General features: G+C 69.5%; 3 protein-coding genes across 6 annotated transcripts; all 3 read left to right on the top strand.

The window, feature by feature from the left end:
• The first annotated feature begins 1,858 nt into the window (after positions 1–1,858).
• Positions 1,859–2,904, top strand: MC1R (melanocortin 1 receptor). The gene has a single exon (XM_056361052.1). It carries the CDS (start codon positions 1,952–1,954, stop codon positions 2,894–2,896), a length of 945 nt encoding a protein of 314 aa, XP_056217027.1. The 5' UTR covers positions 1,859–1,951; the 3' UTR covers positions 2,897–2,904.
• A 791-nt stretch (positions 2,905–3,695) lies between these two features.
• TUBB3 (tubulin beta 3 class III) lies at positions 3,696–6,439 on the top strand. Its single transcript, XM_056361047.1, is given in 6 exon segments — positions 3,696–3,859; positions 4,140–4,248; positions 4,754–4,864; positions 5,138–5,841; positions 5,843–5,932; positions 5,934–6,439. Coding segments are annotated over 6 exon segments (1,353 nt in total). The 5' UTR covers positions 3,696–3,802; the 3' UTR covers positions 6,216–6,439.
• A 1,023-nt stretch (positions 6,440–7,462) lies between these two features.
• Positions 7,463–11,075, top strand: DEF8 (differentially expressed in FDCP 8 homolog). 4 transcript variants are annotated; one of them, XM_056361051.1, is made up of 11 exons: positions 7,463–7,657; positions 7,729–7,838; positions 8,197–8,346; positions 8,424–8,565; positions 8,652–8,816; positions 9,373–9,500; positions 9,805–9,918; positions 10,025–10,105; positions 10,248–10,337; positions 10,471–10,580; positions 10,838–11,075. In XM_056361051.1, the coding sequence occupies exons 1-11, from the start codon at positions 7,564–7,566 to the stop codon at positions 10,938–10,940; spliced, it is 1,287 nt and encodes a 428-aa protein (XP_056217026.1). In that variant the 5' UTR covers positions 7,463–7,563; the 3' UTR covers positions 10,941–11,075. The 4 variants fall into 4 exon arrangements, with proteins under 4 accessions (XP_056217026.1, XP_056217025.1, XP_056217024.1 ...); XM_056361050.1 differs by having other exon boundaries at positions 7,464–7,662; positions 7,731–7,838; positions 10,197–10,337; XM_056361049.1 differs by having other exon boundaries at positions 7,464–7,669; positions 7,756–7,838.
• The last annotated feature ends 557 nt before the right edge of the window (positions 11,076–11,632 follow it).

Raw genomic sequence — 11,632 nt, 5'->3', positions numbered from 1 at the left:
AGGGCTGGGGACAGGGGGTCCCTGGGGGCACAGAGGAAGGAGCTGTGCTCTGGTAGGGGCTCACTGGGGGCTGCAGCTACCAGAGCTGTGTGGGGAGCGGCTCTTCCTTCTGCTGCAGCCATGCGATCATGCTGGGAGCAGAAAGGATCTCCCTCTCCTTTGTTTTCTCCCTCCATCCCTTATTTTCCCCACCTTCACCTTGTAAAGCCAGGAATGAGGTCAGCTGCACTCAAACCCTTAACTCATCCTTGCTGCCTGCAAAGCATTTTTTCAGTTTTCTGCTGTGTAACGGTGTATATGTGCCTCTAATGCTGAGCTAGGCTGCGCTGCCCGGAATAAATCCCCCCCCTCCTCCTGCAGCGCCTGCCGCGTCCCCTCCCCAGGGAACAGCCTGCATGGCGGGGCTGGGGCTGGGGGGCTGCCCCACAGACCCCAGGGCTCAGGCCAGCCCCAGCCCCACCGGCGCGTCCAAATCCTGCAGCACGGGAGCCCCGGCCGCTCCCTGTGCGGTACGTTCGCATCACTTGGATTTGCAGACTCGGCATTTTCTAGCTCTGCTCTCAAAGCCTCTGTTGATAAAGCTAAAAATTCACAGCACGTACTGGCGCGCTCTTTAGCCGAGCAGCAGCCGGGAAGGGGGGAAGCCGGTGGCTGCTGGTCCAGATTCATCCTGCTTGCATTTCCCTGGGGGTGAGCGCTCCTCGCCCGGCACCAGGGCTGTGCGTGCTCCGGCTTTGGCTTGACGCATGGCACGTGTTAGCCATGGCTCCCTGCCGTGCCAGCACTCGGGGTGAGTAAGGCGCCACAGCAGCCTGGGACCCCAATCCCAGCGCATCCAGCTGAGCTGCTTTCATCTGTGCCAGAGCCGGGGGCTACTCCATGCTATGGGGAAGGGTTCCCGTCCCTGGTGCCCCACAGGAAGGAGAAGCAGCCAGCGGGGAGCGACTGCAGGATCAGCCTTTTCATGCAGCTGTGAATGGCCCTTTGGCAGCTGAGCGGCTCCAGGCATCAACACCAACCAAAGGCACATGATGGTCAGATGGGTCCCATGTCCCCCAGCCTGCCCAGGCTCCCTCCGGCGCCGAGCTTTGCCGGGGTGTGGGCACGGCATCGCGTTTAATTGTGCCTTTGACGATCCCTATCGAACCCATTGCCCACCCCACTGTAAAACATCTTCCCTGGGGTTGAGCGAGGTGAGGCCCGTGATGGGGATGGGGCTCCCAGCCCCACGCACAGGGACTGGGAGGGGCAGCTTGGCTTCTGTGGGTGGAGGGTCCCACTGGGGTCCCCAAGGTGCATGGGCACCCCAGGGCATGCAGGACCCCAGAGTGCAGGGACCTCCCAAGGGCCTGCAGTGCCCCAGGGTGCAGGGATCCCCTTGGCACGAACAGGACCCCAGGACATGTGGGGGCCCCAAGGTGCACAGTCCCCCTGGGCATGGAGGGTCCCTATGGCACACAGCCCCTCCAAGGTGCATGGCCCAGAGGTGTGGGGAACCCCCCCAGGGCACGTGGGACCCCCAGGCACGTGGTGACCCCAAGCAGTTGGGCTCCCTAGGGCAATGCTGAGGGTCTGGCAGCCCCAGCCTCCGCAGCGGCTCCCCTCACTGCTGGGGTGCGGCCGTCACGCAGGTGCCCACCCTCCTCGGGAGGAGGAGCTGTGGGAGCCAGCTTTAAAGTGGGGCAGAGAAAGGGCCCTTTCTTCCCCATCACCCCGGGCTGGCAGGCGCGCGGCTGCGGGGACACCAGGCAGGGCTGGTGAGAGGGCAGCTGCGACACCGGAGGTCCTGGCAGGCACATGGCATCCCTACCACGTCCCTAGGTGGTGGGACCCCCTGTCCCCAGTCCCTCTGCATCCCCTTGGCCTCGCTGCTGGGCACTGCGGAAGCACTGGTGGGGCACAACGAGGGCTCGCAGGTTCTGCAGGGGGCCGTGCGGCTGAGGCTGGGGCCATGTCGACACTGGCCCCCCTGCGCCTGCTGCGCGAGCCCTGGAACGCCAGTGAGGGCAACCAGAGCAATGCCACGGCCGGGGCTGGTGGCGCCTGGTGCCAGGGGCTCGACATCCCCAATGAGCTCTTCCTTGTGCTGGGGCTGGTGAGCCTGGTGGAGAACCTGCTGGTGGTGGCCGCCATCCTGAAGAACAGGAACCTGCACTCACCCACATACTACTTTATCTGCTGCCTGGCTGTCTCCGACATGCTGGTGAGCGTCAGCAACCTGGCGGAGACGCTCTTCATGCTGCTGATGGAGCACGGTGTGCTGGTGATCCACGCCAGCATCGTCCGCCACATGGACAACTTCATCGACATGCTCATCTGCAGCTCCGTTGTGTCTTCCCTCTCCTTCCTGGGGGTCATCGCTGTGGACCGCTACATCACCATCTTCTACGCCCTACGCTACCACAGCATCATGACGCTGCAACGGGCCGTGGTGACCATGGCCAGTGTCTGGCTGGCCAGCACCGTCTCCAGCACCATCTTCATCACCTACTACAACAACACCACCATCCTCCTCTGCCTCATCGGCTTCTTCCTCTTCATGCTGGTCCTCATGCTGGTGCTCTACATCCACATGTTCGCCCTGGCCCGCCACCACCTCCACAGCATCTCCAGCCAGCAGAAGCAGCCCACCGTCTACCGCAGCAGCAGCCTGAAGGGAGCTGTCACACTGACCATCCTCCTGGGCGTCTTCTTCATCTGCTGGGGGCCCTTCTTCTTCCACCTCATCCTCATCGTCACCTGCCCCACCAACCCCTTCTGCACCTGCTTCTTCAGCTACTTCAACCTCTTCCTCATCCTCATCATCTGCAATTCCGTGATCGACCCCCTCATCTATGCCTTCCGGAGCCAGGAGCTGCGGCGGACGCTGCGGGAGGTGGTGCTGTGCTCCTGGTAGGCAGCGGGACGCAGGTAATGGCACGGCCGCCCCCGCCCCGGGCCGCACGGACTGGACAGGACACGCCACGGGGCACCCCCCCCCGCCCCGCCCGGGCCGGCCCGGGGGCTCCCGGTACTCCCGGTACCCAAAAAAAGGCTCTTTGCAGTGATGCTGTGCTGCCCCCGCCGAGCCGCGGGGGGGTCGGCCCTGCCCGGCACCACCGTTCCTTCGAAGCTCAGTTGCTCCCGGTTGACGCCGTCAGGCCGCGGCCGCCTGCCCCGGGGCTGGAGCGGGGGGCACCGGCGGGGCGCCGGAGCGGCCGCGGGGCGGCGGGAGGCCGGTGCCGGGCGGGGGCGCGGGGGGCAGCCCCCAGAAACCCCCCCTGCCTCGCCGCCGCCTTTGTTCTCGGGCCGCGCCCGCCCCGGCCCCGTGGGGGCTCCCGGCTCCAGGGACCCCCGGGGCAGCCCCGCCGTGCCCCTCCGGTGGCGGGACGCGGGTTGGGGGGCTGGGGTGGTGGATGCGTGTCCCCCCGCCCCGCCGCCCACGGGATGCTCCCGCCGTTCCTGCGCGGGCCCGCCGCCCCCCGCGGGTCCCGGGGTCCCCCCGCACACGGGGGCGACTGCCCCGGGCGGGTGCGGGTCCCCCCGTGCCCCGGGGTGCCCGACCGGGGCGGGGCGGGGCGGGGCGGGGCGCGCGGCGGCGCCGGTGCCGCAGGGGCTGTTACAGCGCTGCGGCGGCGGCCGCCGATTGGCTGCGGGGCGGCGGTGACGTCAGCGGCCGGCCCGGTGCGGCGCGAGGTGCCTATAAAGGAGACGGCGGCGGCGGGGCCGCCCCCCGCGCTCCCGGTGCCGCTCCGCTCCGCTCCGGCTCCCGCTCCCGTCCCGGTCCCGGTCCTGCTCCGCTCCGCTCCGGCCCGGCAGCACCATGAGGGAGATCGTCCACATCCAGGCGGGGCAATGCGGCAACCAGATCGGCGCCAAGGTAACGGCAGCCCCGCCCCGCCGCTGCGGAGCCCAGCGGCGGACAAAGACCCCCACCCCACCCCCATCCCCGGTCCCCTCCCTTCCCCCCCCTCCCGCCGCACCGGGCGGACAAAGAGCCCCGCCCCCCCCATACACACCCCCCGGTGCCTTTGTCCGCCGCCGCCCTTCAGCACCGCGGACAGCGCCGCGGGCCGCCCCGCCGCCAGGGGGCGCCCCCCGCCCGCCCCGCCCGGCTCGGGGGGGGGCACGGCGCCCCCGCTGAGCCCCTGTACCCCCAGTTCTGGGAGGTGATCAGCGACGAGCACGGCATCGACCCCAGCGGCAACTACGTGGGGGACTCCGACCTGCAGCTGGAGCGCATCAGCGTCTACTACAATGAGGCCTCCTGTAAGCGACCACCCCCACGGAGCCCCTCCACCTCCGGACACCCCCCGGGCGGGGGGGGGGCGTCCCTTCTGCTCCCCCCCAAGCAGGCAGGCCCTGGGTGTGCTGGGGTGGGACAAGAGGCAGGTGGCCACACCCATCCCGCAGGTTTAGGGGGGGCTTTGGAACCCAGCCCTGTGAGACCCCCGCTAGGGGGGGAGAAGGATGCACCCATCTCCATGGAACCCCCATGGTTTGGGGGGGACGTGGCATGTGCACCCAGCCCCATGGGATCCCCATGGTCTGTGGAGGGACACCGACACGTGGGACCCTGTGGTTTGGGGGGGACACGATACATGCCCCCAGCCCCACAGGGACCCTGTGCTTGGGGGGGGACACATGACCCATGCCCCATGGAACCCCAGGGTTTAGGGGGGACACAAGCCATGCTCCCACCCCAGTGGGACCCCCAGGGTGGGTGGGTGGGAGGGGAGCGGCAGGTCCCCTCCTGGCACAGGGTCTCTTGCAGCTCACAAGTACGTGCCTCGTGCCATCCTGGTGGACCTGGAGCCGGGGACGATGGACAGTGTGCGCTCAGGTGCCTTCGGCCACCTCTTCCGCCCAGACAACTTCATCTTCGGTAGGTCCCTGGGGGAGGGGGATGGCGTCACCCCACGTCCCCGGACCCCTCATGGGCCGTCCCCGTCCCCGGGGCGCTAGATGGGTGCAACCCCACCTGCGCCGCAGGGCCGGCATGGCCGGCATGCTGCCAGCCCTTTGCAGTTGCTTCCCACCCCGCCCCAGCGTCAGATGTTGCCGATGCCGCCGGCAGCAGCGCCCCGTCCCCTCCCCGGCGTGGGCGCGGGGGTGCCGGCAGCCATCGGATGCCTCTTTTTTTCCCCCACCCTGGCAGGGCAGAGTGGGGCCGGGAACAACTGGGCCAAGGGACACTACACGGAGGGGGCCGAGCTGGTGGACTCGGTGCTGGACGTGGTACGGAAGGAATGTGAGAACTGCGACTGCCTGCAGGGCTTCCAGCTGACCCACTCGCTGGGCGGCGGCACCGGCTCCGGCATGGGCACCCTCCTCATCAGCAAGGTGCGGGAGGAGTATCCTGACCGCATCATGAACACTTTCAGCGTGGTGCCATCCCCCAAGGTGTCAGACACGGTGGTGGAGCCCTACAACGCCACGCTGTCCATCCACCAGCTGGTGGAGAACACGGATGAGACCTACTGCATCGACAACGAAGCCCTCTATGACATCTGCTTCCGCACCCTCAAGTTGGCCACCCCCACCTATGGCGACCTCAACCACCTTGTCTCAGCCACCATGAGCGGCGTCACCACCTCCCTCCGCTTTCCTGGCCAACTCAATGCTGACCTCCGCAAGCTGGCCGTCAACATGGTGCCCTTCCCCCGTCTCCACTTCTTCATGCCGGGCTTCGCCCCGCTGACGGCCCGCGGCAGCCAGCAGTACCGCGCCCTTACTGTCCCCGAGCTCACCCAGCAGATGTTTGACGCCAAGAACATGATGGCCGCCTGCGACCCCCGCCATGGCCGCTACCTCACCGTGGCCACTGTCTTCCGAGGCCGCATGTCCATGAAGGAGGTGGACCGAGCAGATGCTGGCCATCCAGAGCAAGAACAGCTCCTACTTCGTGGAGTGGATCCCCAACAACGTCAAGGTGGCCGTCTGTGACATCCCTCCCCCGGGGGCTCAAGATGTCCTCCACCTTCATTGGCAACAGCACAGCCATCCAGGAGCTCTTCAAGCGCATCTCGGAGCAGTTCACGGCCATGTTCCGTCGCAAGGCCTTCCTCCACTGGTACACGGGTGAGGGGATGGACGAGATGGAGTTCACCGAGGCCGAGAGCAACATGAATGACCTGGTGTCCGAGTACCAGCAGTACCAGGATGCCACGGCTGAGGAGGAGGGCGAGATGTATGAGGACGACGAGGAGGAGTCGGAGGCGCAGGGCGCCAAGTGATGCCCGTCGCCTGCCGCCTGCAGCCCCCCAGCTTCGCGCTGCTGCACCCCCCGGGCCCCGGCCGGGCTGCCCCCACGTGCCCCTTCAGTGTCTCCTGACCCCGTCCCTCCTGAGCCGGCTCGGCCCCCTGCCCTCCCTTCCTGCCTCCCCCCCTTTTCGTTTTTTACTGGTTCGTGTCTATTATTTTTTTTGAATACTTAATAAATTTATTGCTGTCCAGGTACCACCTGTCTGCAGCTCCGGGGGGGGGGGACAGGACACACAGTACTGGGGGCACCTCGGGGGGCTCAGCCCCCCCCCCCTTTCCCATCAAGAGGCAGGGGGGCGGTTGGGGACCCACTGTGTGCCCCACAGACCCAGTGCCCTGGGGTGCAGGTGTCACCTTCCCTGGGTGTGGTGCCTGTGCCTTTGTCCCCACTGTCAACCCCCTCCACCTTGGGGCAGGGGCTGTCCCCTTCCCCATGCCAGGGCAGCGCTGGCCCTTTGTCACCCCCACCTGAGGTGGGGCCCAGACCCCGAGGTGCCCCCCCAGGGCTGAGCATGGGTCTGACTTCAGGGGCCCCCAGCTCCAGCCTGGGTACTGAGCCCCGGGGGGGGGGGGGGGGGGGGGGGGGGCAAGAGCTAGGCTGGGCTGTCGCTCCCTCCCGGGGGGAGAGAGGAGGGGCTGGGGGCTCTGGGGCCAGGGTGCTATAGGGATGGGGACTGTGGGGCTGGGGGCTATAGGGACAAAGGACTGTGGGGCTGGGTGCTCTGCAGCCAGCGCTATAGGGATGGCGATTATGGGTCTGGGGGCTCTGTGGCCAGGGTGCTATAGGGATGGGGACTATGGGGCTGGGGGCTATAAGGACAAAGGACTGTGGGGCGGGGGGCTACAGGGACAAAGGACTGTGGGGCGGGGGGCCCTGGGGACCGGGAGCCGTGGGGCGGGGGTCTCTGGGGCGGGGAGCAGGGGGCAGGGGGGTAGGAGGAGCCGGGGGGGCCGTGCAGGCGGGTCCGGTCCCCGCGGCCCCGCCGCCGGTGTCCCCCCGCCTCACCCGCGGCGCGGCCCCGCCCGGGCGCTGCGCACTGCGCTCCTCCGGCCGGCAGGGGGCGGCAGCGCGGCGGGGCGGGGCTGGCGGGGGCGGGTCGCGGAGGGGCGGGGCTGGCGGCGGCGCGCGGCCGGCGGTGAGGGGGGGGCGCTGCCGGCCCAGGCCCGCGCGGGGGGGCCGGGACCCCGCGGGGGGGCTGCAGCGGGGCCGGAATGGGGGGGCCGTGGGCCGAGGCGGGCGGGGGGGCGGGGGCACGGGCCGGCCCACGAGTGCCCGCGGCCGGCTGAGGCGGTGCCCCGCGTCCCGCAGGGCAGGCGGCGATGGCGTACGACGAGCGGCTGGCCCGCTTTCGCCAGGCCCACCTCAACCCCTTCAACAAGGCCCCCGAGCAGCAGGAGCGGCCCGACGGGGGGGCCCCCGCCCCAGGTGGGTGCTGACCCCCCCCACCCTCTACCTGCCCCACGGCGGGGGCGGGCGGCGGTCCCAGCCCCCCCGCCCTCGGCCCGTTGCAGCCCGGCAGCCGGAGCCGTGCCCCGGGGACCCCGAGGGTGCCCTGGACCTGGGCCTGGCCGAGGACCACTTCTCCCGGCCCGTGGTGAGTGGGGCTGGGGGCGGGCGGGGCGGGGAGCGGGCGTGTGGGTCTTGGGAAGGGGCGTGTGGGACAGGGAGGGGCGTGTGTGGGCTGGGGAGGGGGGGAGGGGTTGTATGGCCTGGGGGAAGGGGAGTGCGGGCTGGAGAGGGGGCGTGTGGGGTGAGAAGGGGGTGTATGGGGGGGGGGGGGCATGTGGGTCGGAGAGGGGGCGTGTAAGGCTGGGAGGGGGCATGTGGGGCTGGAGGGGGGGTGTATAGAGTGGGGAGGGGGGTGTGTGGGGCTGGGGGGGGGTGTGTGGGGCTGGGGAGGGGTGTGTGGGGTGGAGGGCCACCAACCCACCCGCCCCCCGCCACTGCCGCAGGGCCTGATCCTGGCGCCGGACGTACAGCAGCTGCGGCAGGCCATCGAGGAGTGCAAGCGGGCCATCCTGGCGCTGCCCGAGCACTCTGAGCGCCAGAAGGACGCTGTGGTGCGGCTCATCCATCTCCGCCTCAAGCTGCAGGAGCTGAAGGTGGGGCCGGCACCAGGCCGGGGGGGCTCTGTGGGGCTGGGGAGGGGCGCAGCTCTCACACCCGCCCCCCTCCGCAGGACCCCAGCGAGGATGAGCCCAACATCCGGGTGGTCCTGGAGCATCGCTTCTACAAGGAGAAGAGCAAGAGTGTGAAGCAGATGTGTGACAAGTGCAGCACCATCATCTGGGGCCTCATCCAGACCTGGTACACCTGCACAGGTGGGGCCGGGACACCCCCCCGCCACAGCCCGACATCCCCATCCCCCTGCTGACGGGCTGCCCGTCTGTCTGTCCGGCGCCCCCAGGCTGCTACTACCGGTGCCACAGCAAGTGCCTGCCGCTGGTGAGCAAGCCCTGTGTGCGGGCCAAGGTCAGCCATCAGGCTGAGTACCAGCTCAGCATCTGCCCCGAGAGCGGGCTGGACAGCCAGGACTACCGCTGTGCCGAGTGCCGTGCCCCCGTCTCCCTCCGTGAGGCTGCGCCACCACGGCGGGGGGCTGGGGAACTGCTTGGGGCTGTGGGGCTAGGCGCCCCTGGGGAGCTCTGGGGGGTTGGAGGCAGGAGAATGTGTGGGGCTGGTCTCCGTTGGGGTCTGTGGGGGGCTGGGAACTGGGGGAATGTGTGGGGCTGGGGGCTCTGGGGGCCTGGGGGCTAGGGCTGCCTGGGGCTGGGGGCTGTGGATGTGTGGGGCTGGGCTCCTTTGGGGATGGTGGGGGGCCGGGAACTGGGGGATGTGTGGGGCTGGGGCTCTGGGGGCCTGGGGGCTAGGGCTGTCTGGGGCTGGGGGCTGTGAATGTGGGGGGCTGGGCTTCTCTGGGGGCTGCATGGGGCTGGGGGAACTGAAGGCTGGGGCGCTGTGTGGGGCTGGGAGCTGAAGGGCTCCATGGCACGCGGGAAGGGGACATTGGGGTCCTGCTGTGTTCCCGGCTGCTGCTGTGTGTCCCACGGGGCTGCATGGCATGGGGCGGGCAGGGTGCGGTGCTGGTACATGTGCCAACATGTGTGCCGGCGTATGTGCCGCTGCAGGGGGGGTGCCCAGCGAGGCCCGGCAGTGCGACTACACCGGCCTCTACTACTGCAGCAGCTGCCACTGGAACGATCTGGCCGTCGTGCCCGCCCGTGCCATCCACAACTGGGACTTCGAGCCACGCAAGGTGCCTGTGGTGGGGGCTCAGGGGCACTGGAGGGACCATGACTCTGGTCATGGGGGTCTCTGGGGGCTGTGTCCCTGGGTGGAGGTCACTTGGAGGGCTGTGTCCCTGGTCATGGGGGTCCCTGGGGGCCGTGTCCCTGGGTAGGAGTCACTTGGGGGTTGTGTTGCTGATAATGGGGGTCCCTGGGGGCTGTGTCCCTGGTGATGGGGTCCCTGGGCAGTGGTGCCGAGGCTCCCCGGGATCGTGATGGTGGGGACAGCTGGGTGCCGGCGGGGTGATGGTGGCCCCGACCGTGGGTGGGCAGGTGTCACGCTGCAGCATGCGGTACCTGGCGCTGATGGTGTCACGGCCGGTGCTGAAGCTACGGGAGATCAACCCGCTGCTCTTCAACTACGTGGAGGAGCTGGTAGAGATCCGGGTGAGTGCAGCAGGGTCTGCCACTGCCCTTTTCCCTGGCTTGGTCCCATTCCTGGCCCCATTCCTGTCCCCATTCCCATCCCCGTTCCTGTCCCGTTTCCCTGCAGAAGCTGCGCCAGGACATCCTGCTCATGAAGCCCTACTTCATCACCTGCAAGGAGGCGATGGAGGCGCGGCTGCTGCTGCAGGTCAGGCCGCGTGGGCGGCCAAACTGGGAAGACCCTGGGATGGTGGGGGGACCCGGGACAGGCCTGATGGTGACAGGCTGTCCGCCTGCAGCTGCAGGACCGGCAGCACTTTGTGGAGAACGATGAGATGTACTCGCTGCAGGACCTGATCGACATCGAGGCCGGGCGCCTGAGCTGCTCCCTGACAGAGATCCACACGCTCTTTGCCAAGCACATCAAGCTGGACTGCGAGGTGAGCCGGCACCGGGGGGCAGACTCAGCCGTGACCCACGGCGTGGCTCCCGTGGGGCCAGCACCACGCGGCGGTGGAGGTGGCGGGGTCCCCGCTGAGCACCTTTGGGACCCTCTGCCCGCTCCCACCGCAGCGCTGCCAGGCAAAGGGCTTTGTCTGCGAGCTCTGCAAGGAGGGCGACGTGCTCTTCCCCTTCGACAGCCACACCTCCATCTGCACCGACTGCTCCGCCGTCTTCCACCGGTACTGGCACCCACTGGAGGCAGCCGCTTCCCCCCGGCCCGGTGATGTGGCAGTGGGCAGGGGGCACGTGGGTGGCACTGGAGCCAGGGCAGTGTGTGACCCAGCAGTGGGTGACCCAGGGGGGCCTGGTGGTGGGTGGGTGACCCAGGGGGTGGGATGACCGGGGGGAGGGGGGGGGGGTGGGGGGTGAAGGGGCAGTGGGTAGGTGACCTGACAGTGGAGTGATGCAGCGACCCGGCACTGTCCCCTCCCTGCAGGGACTGCTACTACGACAACTCCACCACCTGCCCCAAGTGTGCCCGGCTGAGCCTGCGCAAGCGGTCCCTCTTCCAGGACCCTGGCACAGAGGCAGAGCCCTGAGGGGGGGCCTCTGGCCCCACAGCTGCCCCACGGCTGTGTGGGGCTGGGGTGGCTCAGCGAGGCAGCTGGGACCACCTGCCCGTGGGGTCAGCAGCGCTGCGTGGGCCCGGACCCTGCGGTGGGGGGAGCCGCTGCCGGTCCCCAGCCCCACGGGAGGTGCCAGGTCCCGGTTAACCGGCATAGCGGGGACCACCCCAGGCTCTACAGGCTGCCCTAGGCCCGGGCCGGGCAGCACGGGGGGGCAGGGCCCCCCGCCAGCCCCAGACAGACACTACCGGGATAACGCTGGTGACTGCGGGGGGGAAACACCCGGTTCCCGCCCCCTGGCCGGGGCCGGGGCTGCGGAGGCTGGGCCGGCGGGGCGGGGCCGCGGCCCCTCCGTCTTTCCTGTAGCATTAACGAGGCCTCTTTGCGCAACCCAGCACTCGTCTACCTGCTTTGGCTCGGCGGCGGCATCGGGGCCGGGGGCGCACCGGGGCCGGCGGGCGTGTGCGGTACCGGAGCCAGAGGCAGCGGGGCTGGGAGAGGCCGAGCCGTCGCTCGGGAGCGGCGGGCCGGGGTCTACCCGCCGGGGCCGGGGCTCCGCAGGGCGGGAAGGAAGCACCGGGGCAGACCCTGGGCTGAGCGCCCCCCGGCCCCCTGTGTGCGGGCGGGCCCCGGTGCCGCCCTGCAGGCCGCTGCGGGGCGCGTCG

Source organism: Falco biarmicus, chromosome 15 (genome assembly GCF_023638135.1).
Source record: "Falco biarmicus isolate bFalBia1 chromosome 15, bFalBia1.pri, whole genome shotgun sequence".
Lineage (NCBI taxonomy): Eukaryota > Metazoa > Chordata > Aves > Falconiformes > Falconidae > Falco > Falco biarmicus.
The sequence above is the reverse complement of the archived record's forward strand: the minus strand, read 5'-3'. Positions and strand labels throughout refer to the sequence as shown.